Here is an 8,410-nt window from a genome sequence, read left to right on the forward strand (position 1 = left end):
TATTATTTCTCGTCCTGTCTCTGTGGCACTGGGATGTGATAAATCTACTGGGCTGACCCGGGGGGGGGGGGGCTGACTGTTCCTCTTATTACACAACCCCTGAGCGTCACTGGCACCCAGGAGGAGGAAATGAAAATTTCTGGCACTGCTAGAAACATATAGACTGATGGAAAGGCAAATATGACAGACAGGTGCACAGAAACATGAGCTGAGAAACACGCAACCCCCCCATCCTGTTATACCCAAGATGCTATGATCAAGACAGGTTTTGAACACCCAGTCTTACCTTCTTACAGGCGCTGATGGACGATGGCACTGCGCTCTCTGTGCTGCCTCCCTCCACCTCGATAGACTCTGAGCCTTCAAACATGGCAGACGACTGGAAGTTACTGTGAGGCAAAAGGGCACAGAGTTGACTTTGTCAGAGAGAGTTCTCGTCAAAGACTTCCCTTTTTTTAAAAAAAATCTGGGCTTACTGGAGCGGCCCATTGACTGTCACATTTGCTCAAACTGTAAAGCTGGGACACTCATCTGTTGAATTACGTAAACAGTTATTGTCAGACGGGAGATGCATTTCAATATTCTGCACCGAATACTTCATTCACTTCAGCTCGACCCTTCATAACCCAACGAGACAGGATCAAAGCCATTACCCATGCCTGAGCCCTGATCCTACAGTCAAGAAAATGTAACAGTTTATATCCAACCAAAGTGACATTTCTCATGAATAACTGAAGTTTATTTATTATTTATTTATTGTCTGTGGATGTCAAGACCCTTTTATCGCATCATTTGTTAAAAAAAGAAAAGAAAAAAAAAGTGGTCTTGTCCCCCAGAATGAGATGTACAAATACATTCTGCATAAATGTAAAGCCAAACCTTTGTTGCTTTTAGCAGGAGGCTTTCATGGTATTCACGAGACTCTAAAGTGGTTTCCATTATCTGAAATAAACTGATATCAAACAAGCATGGAGCAATGGCAGTGCACCGTCCAAACATCAGAGCTTCTGTGCCAGATCCAAAAATTTGACTTGGAAAGCAGCAGCAGGAAAAGATCACAACATGTGACCTTTATTTGGAGCGCAGGACAAAATTATTCGACAAACTGTAGTGACGGGCGTGCCTGTCAGAGTGCACAACGAGATGAAACAACACAGCAAACTCTAAAATCTCAGAAAGGCGTCATCATCCTCTATGCATGCTTTCACTGAGATAAGCCAAATCGAAGCTTATCCGGAATGGCATTTATGAGGATCAATTTGGAAAATGAAGAGGCTGGGGTGCATATTTAAATAGGAACAGCTGTTTTTTTCTATAATCCACATATTTCAAAGCAAATTAAAAGCATTCTGTTTCCAAAGTCCTCCCCTCTTCCCGGGGGAATCACACAACTGTATCCGTTTGCAGTTAATGAACATGTCTGATGTAAATAAACTGTCAACAGAAAAATGAGTTTGCTGTGAATGTCCTGAACCACTAGGAAAAAAATAAAATAAGATAAAAATAATGTACTGGAGATAAGTGGATATGACGTGCTTTAAATAGGCTGCTGTATCTACAAGGCGCACATCAAAACACCCATTCAACACACACACACACACACACACACACACACACACACACACACACACACAGGCAATGATTCTGCGGTGAATTTGTCGGATGCTTGCACAAAACTAGATGGATGCAGGGTGAAAAATGGACGCGGGAAAACGCTTTTAAAGGGAAAGAAACGAAAATGGAAATGGAATAAAGGGGTTTGTTGGTGGTTTTCATGCACACGATGAGCGTTTATCACAGAAAACTGAAGACTAGGGGAAATGATTTGTCACGCGCGACCTGCTTTCTAATCTTTGCACCTAACGACCTCTCCATCACGACAAGGTGATGACTGACAGTTTGGTGCGCTCAAGTGCTCCCGGGCCCGAGGTAACCAACAGGCATCAGCCTGAAGTGAGGACACAATTAACCCCCTGCAATGTCTGGTTTTTAGACACGTCACCCTCCCCGGGTCTGCTGCTGTAATTCACTATGAAAGCTTGTACGATTGAGGATTTCATGCTCAGGGACGAGCGGGCCAGTTTACTGGTCCACAAGCTGATAACTTTTGACGTTATCTTTGAGATTCCACAACTAAAAATAACCAGCGTGGCAAATTAAGGTCTATAGACTGCACGAGCCTTCAATTTCAGCTTCGACTACATGAAGCAGAAGACTAAAACTTACCAAGAAGGGGCAAAAAAATAAAAAACTAAATAAATTTGGAAACGTGACTGCTGTCACTGTCAGACATTTCTATCAACTAAGCCAGGCTGGGTAAAACACCTTGTTAACGGCAGAGCACTGGCAATAGCCAATAGCCTTCTCTGAAAGCAGCTCTGGTGTCACACTGCATGGATTTAGTGCGTTTTTTCCCCTCACAGTAAACAAGCACTCTGCACAGCACTGAAATCCCCACGTTGTACACCTGGAGCCTATACAACAAATTACACGCCGCACTGGCACATGTTGTAGGTAGACTTAAACTACCTAAAACACCATATCCGAAAATATCACATTAAAATTCTGTGCGAAGCCCCCCTAAAAAACATTAAAGTTCCACTCGAGTGAAAGAAAAACACCACAAAGTCTGAACAACATGCTCTCAAATCAGTTGCTGCACAGACAGATTTCGTTTTGGAATATGTGGTCGTCGATGTGTTATTTTTCTTTAAAGCTACTATAATTAAGACGTCTTACCTCGGCGTCTTCAGAAGGCACTTTGCGCCTGCCATTGTATTAAAAAAAAGAAAACAGCCAAACTGTCCTCAGCCGACGTGTTTATTTCCTCTGCGGGGGCAGGACGACAAGAAGAGGTACAGTGGAGCGCTTTGACGCGTAATTGTCCCCTGGACACTCTCCGGTCCAGATGCGCATCCCCGATCGAGGAGTGAAGGAATCCCACACTGTTTCAGCGTGACTGGATGGGGACTGTGACGAGCCGAGTCCCCCCTCCCCCCGTGGAATCAGCAGCAGAATGAGCAGCAGCAGCGCTTGCCTGTCCGCTCTGCGCGTCTGTGCCGTGTGGAAGCGCAGGAGCCCCGCGTGGATCAAACGTAACGAGCTGCACGACGCAGGCAAGGGCATTTGACGCGGATAGAGCGCGCGCGCGTCCATGCACGAGCACATCGAGCTTGTTAAACTTAAAGCGTGTAATTGTTTTGTCTGCTTTTGATTACTGGCGGTAATTATTTTTGACACTTGCGAGCATCCCAGCCAACAGCAGGCATAATTTTTGACTTATTATCCCGAAATGTCAAAATGGCGAGCCAGGCGCCCAGACAGTTTACACATTCAGCAGGCAAGGGGCAACAAGCATTCCCCTGGGAGCTCTGGTTCATGTTAAATGAAAAATTCAGCACTTTTAGCTTTATCTCAATTAACCCCAGAGAGAAGCTGTCTCCTTTTAACCGGATGCTTCACTGTGTGGCTGTTTGTTACTGTGCAGGTAGTGTGTCATTTGCCTGAGCTTGTTTGTTGGAAGACAGCTGCCAGTGCATCTGGGAATTATGCTGATGAGCACCAGGAGAGTGAACCAAAATAGTAGCCTAAAGCTGCTGGCAGCAAATCCAAAACAGTGGAAAATGTTAAACGAATCTGCAGAGCGGAAGAAACTGCAGAGCTGGCTATAATTCTTAGTGGGCTTGTCATTAGGAGCACTTTAAAAAGGCGTTTGATCCTTTACACATTTCAAAAAGGTTGTAGCTTTAAGCCTGTTATGACACACAGGGGCAGAATCTATACCACAAACACACACATCACATGGTAGTTGCCAACTGAGAGAACTATTGAATACATATATATCTGTATCTGACATCAACTAATGTTCCACCCTTTGATCCAAGGAGGTCACCAAAAGCCAGACTAGGGAGTGAAAGAACCATGACCTTCAGTTCTGTTATTGCAGTGAGAATAATGTTGCTGGAAAGGAGAGAAAAAGTGAAGAAAGTGGTGGATATGAAAGATCTGAGACAGCAGGTGTCCTGATGAGATGCAAAGGAGTGACAAGTTCCAGAAAAACCCAGCATTAAGAGTTTCAGTAAGGTTCTGGGCCACTGGGTGCCGTCATAAATGCTTAAATCTACCTTGACACCAATTCTGCAAGTCTTTCGAACTGGAAGGAAGGAAAACCACACTTCCAAAGGATTCCCTCATCCAGTTTTTCTTTTTTTTTTTTTTTTTTTTTTTAAATCACTGGTGGCGGAGAAGGCTTCCTCACAGCTCTCATGTGTGTTGAAACATGATCACTTTTACTAGTCAGCAAACCACTCTGTTACCATTCATGCTCTTTAGGTGGGGAGCACCATCATCCCGGAAGAAAACATCGAGATAGAAATGTTTCATCGTAGGGTAAAGGTGATCACTCACAACTATTTTGCATTGATTTGCAAGTGATCCTGATCTCTGAAGGGGCAAACCCAGCAAAATGCTCCCTTAGAGTAGATCTCATCACCGTAAGGTCAAGGGTTGGTCCTTTAATTTGACACTATACCATGTGTTTGTCTGCGTGTTAGAGCAAGAGAGGGGGAGAAAAGACAATTCTTTTGTAGATTTGTATGGTGACTAAAGAGTTGGGCTCCTTCACTCTGCTCAAAGGAGCATTTTTACCAAAGGGAATGTTTTTGTGCTCAAAGAAAATACATCTTATGCTGTTATCAGCATCCCGCAATCCGTCTGAGTCTCTACCCTTTGCTTTCATTCAGCTCTAACAATATCAAAGCCTAATTTCTGTAGTAGCAGTCTTGGCCATGCAGCATACAGAAAATAAGAAAAAACCCACATGATAAAGTATTCAGTGTTTCAAATGAATCTTTTCCCATCCATACTTTTCTGCATTCAAAATTAATGAAGACATATAGATAGTGCCTATAAACTTGTCTTGCTCAGCCAGCTTCCATCCAAAGCTTCTTCCACATTCTGATATAAATAGCAACAGTCCTGCATTAGCCAGCACTTCTCACCAACTGTTAATGCCCTCCCTGGTTATGTATGGTACCAGCTAATTTGATGCTTCTCTTCTGTGGAAAAGCAGTTTTTCCTACCTGAATCTTTTCAAATAAACAAACAATTCTGCAAAGAGACAGGCAAAGCAAAACACATAAGGGAAACCCATGCAGCTCACAGGTCAACAGAATAACTGCAAATAATGTAAATTAAAAAAAATCCCATCATCAGTCGGGCTTTAGAGTTTCATTATTCTGTGTGTAGTAAAACAAAGCATGCAGCATATTTTCATGCATTTCCAGTGCAGCTCTGTGTTATCAAGTATGGAGGATAGTGTCGAAGAGTATCTTGGTTTTCAGCAGAACAGAAACTCCCACGTCATCTAAGACTTTGCTGTTGGGCGGTGTGCATGAGTGACCTTAAAAGGTGACCCACATAGAATATCACTACACTACTCCCCGCCATCACCTGCACTTTCTAAATATAGATTTAATATCAGATTTAAGGAGAAAGAAGCATTCTGGCGTCACAGCAAAGCATGCGATTTTTATGAAATGCTGCATTTACTGTCATGTAGATTAGAACTTTTCTGTCTGCTATCTTCGATGGAAAGTTTTAAGCCTCAGCTTAGAGTGTCTAATATTGTGTTCTCAATACGTGTAGTAGAACCACAGAACACCTCAGGGAGTCGTGCATAACACCTAAAAATAATTTAATAAGAGTTAAATCATTTAAAAACTAAGTTTGGCAAACAACGCGTTAGATTCAATAGCTCTGTTTTAGTAAATGAACTGGTTCTTAGATTAGCTTTTTTCATACTCTAAGCACTTAAAGTGCTTTATGCAACATGTATCATTCACCCATTCATACTCTGATCAATGCACTGGAGGGCTACTTGGGTATCACTATCTTGCCCAAGGATACTTCTGCATCCAAACTGGAGACTGGAGCAGGCAGGGATCAAACCTCCAACCTCCTGATTAGCAGATGACCTGTACTACTTCCCTAGCTACAACCACCACTACTTGCCGATCTCACCCAGAATAAGTTCAATGCAGCGACTTTGACTACGAATGTGAAAAGAAGCCTCCACAATAATAAAAAGACCAGTCAGCACTGCAATTCAACGACACCACACACTGCAGCCACTAAAATCATCATACTGTTGAATCCAGACTCGCTAACACACATGCAAGCAAACACGCGCACACACTCTCTTTGTGAAGACTTCTTCCTTCTCAGGACTTCCTTTAATATCCAAAAACTTTCTCCATCCCTTCAATGCACCAGTGGGCCTTGTGTGCTGCGATGTGAAGGGTCGGAACTTTTCTTCAGAGCTCTCTTTTCTCATTCTGCGCACACCAGCTTTGATCATATTTTGTTAGAACTACTGACTGCAACATAAATAGCTTCGTGAAGAGCTTGCCTAAACATGTGCACCATTTGTACAATTCAATCACACCGCTCCCTGTGATCCTGGACTTTTTGCTCCATCTTAAAGAGTAACCACTGTGAGAAAGTATGAACACTTATCTCTAGAAGTGGTTGGACAGCACATCATACACACTAGCTCATCTGAGCTTACCCAGGCCTTTTGCTTGAGATTTTTTTCATCTCTCTAAAACTAACACAACAGTAGTAGGTGATCAAAGGGCAGTAAATCTTTCTATAATCAAGGGTGTAATTCTGAGATTTGTTGAACCCTATTTAGAAGTATAAACCTTGTTTTGGCAGAGGCAGCAGCATCTAACAGTTACACAACTGAATTTAAGAAAGTTGTAATGAAACTGAAAACATCGAATCTTCACAAATGCTTTTGTTATCTTCGGTCAGTATGCTTCCCCTCCCATAAACCCTCAGTAAAGATGATATTTTGCAATTTTTTTGAAACCCTATAAAGTTCTAAAAGACAGGAAATATTCACATTACTACTACCGCAAGTGCCACAATGGCATGATCATTATGGAATAGATACCACCAAGTTAATGTCTGTGAGTAACAAACAAAGTCTGGTACCCCAGATGTTTTGTTTTCTGAAGATTCACTGACGGAAACTTTTTTAAAAGTGCATTTGGAGTAAACTTCCAAGGGTCATATCACCATGGAAAGCATGTAACAGCTAGGGGCCCCATGTCGGTGATGGGTTCCCAAGGGCAGTGAAACTTTAAGCTACAGGAGCTTAAAGTATGAGCTCCATAAGAGGGCCCCGGATGACTCGACTTACTCCTTTTGAAATTGGTGTGCATGACTCATGGATAAACAAACAAGAATAAAAGCCGTGCCACAGAAATGAAGAGGAATCATCCTTCTGGGACAGAAAAAAGAAGAACAAAAAAGATAGTGGTGAGTGGGACAGATAATTATTATTAAATTTAACACTAAATAGATCAGTGCTGTTAGTTTGGCCTTAATTGGGAGAGACTGTGATGGCTGCAGTTACAGCCACACATATTGGGTAATATCTATCAAACATCTCAGTGCTACTTACACATAACACTACACTTGGATTTTTCTTTCTTTAAATATAGTATTTAATTTACAGAGTAAGAAAGGATTGGTTTCGGTTTAGATTTAATTTACTTATACAATCATATTATACTGTATTCTAAAATAAGTAAGCAGATTTTAGTTTACACAGTTAGGCGTATGATTTAATCGTTCTTTGTTTTCGGAGTTACCTCAGTGGCAGCTGCTCCAGGTCCTTTGGTTGATGAGCTAAGAAGTGGGAAAAAGGGCGGAGCAAGCCTATATGGAGACCTGCTAATTGGGTCATACCACAACTCTGGATCATGGGGGGAATGTAATTTGTTATGTTAGTTTCAGTCCGGTTTTTGTGTGTTCTACCCCTTTTTTTTACGACTTTGTGGACTAATCAGCTACTATTTAAATTTCCCCTTTAGATACATCAGTTTGTTAGAGTTAGTAGTAGTAGTATTGTTTTGTGCTAGCTTTTAACTAGAGTTTGGTTGCTTTGACCTCCTTTATGGGCCCAAGGTTGAGATTTTTTGTATAATTTAACCAAGTTTGTTTTTGGGTGAAATAAAAAAACCTTTTTTTGGACTGTAACCTGTGCCTGACCTTCTTTTATTGCTTGGTCTATCACAAAAAAACTTAAATTACGTAACTTCTACTGGAATCATATTTCATAGAGTTTATTGTAATATTTAAAATTAGTTAACTTAGTTGTCCTAGCTTGTCCAGTTGTGTTTGCTGTCAGGTGATCGAACCTGAAGTCAGAGTTGGGGCAGTTGTCTTGTTAGCATAGCTAGCAGGATCGAGGAATGTCGAAACTAGCAGATGTAGCGTTAACCAGTGACTGTAAAACCATATTTTAAATAGTTATTGGGATTAATATATCAGAACCAGCCAGCTTAGCATTGTCACTGAAATCAACCTGTTGTCATTTTATAGCATACCAGTAAAGGAG

General features: G+C 41.7%; 1 protein-coding gene across 5 annotated transcripts in view; it reads right to left on the minus strand.

Annotated features, from left to right (window-relative positions):
* Nucleotides 1–7,789, minus strand: part of LOC120719621 (SPHK1 interactor, AKAP domain containing) — a 34,451-nt gene extending 26,662 nt beyond the window's left edge. For 3 of the 5 annotated variants that reach the window (XM_040008970.1, XM_040008969.1, XM_040008966.1), the window contains exons 1-2: nt 7,662–7,789; nt 287–389 (exon numbers count right to left, since the gene is read on the minus strand). In XM_040008970.1, coding sequence (XP_039864904.1) covers nt 287–389; nt 7,662–7,774 — 216 coding nt within the window. In that variant the 5' untranslated portion in view covers nt 7,775–7,789. The other 2 variants (XM_040008967.1, XM_040008968.1) reach the window with 2 other exon arrangements.
* Nucleotides 7,790–8,410: the final 621 nt, after the last annotated feature.

This window comes from Simochromis diagramma, unplaced genomic scaffold (genome assembly GCF_900408965.1).
Source record: "Simochromis diagramma unplaced genomic scaffold, fSimDia1.1 OVJJ01000344.1, whole genome shotgun sequence".
NCBI classification, from domain to species: domain Eukaryota; kingdom Metazoa; phylum Chordata; class Actinopteri; order Cichliformes; family Cichlidae; genus Simochromis; species Simochromis diagramma.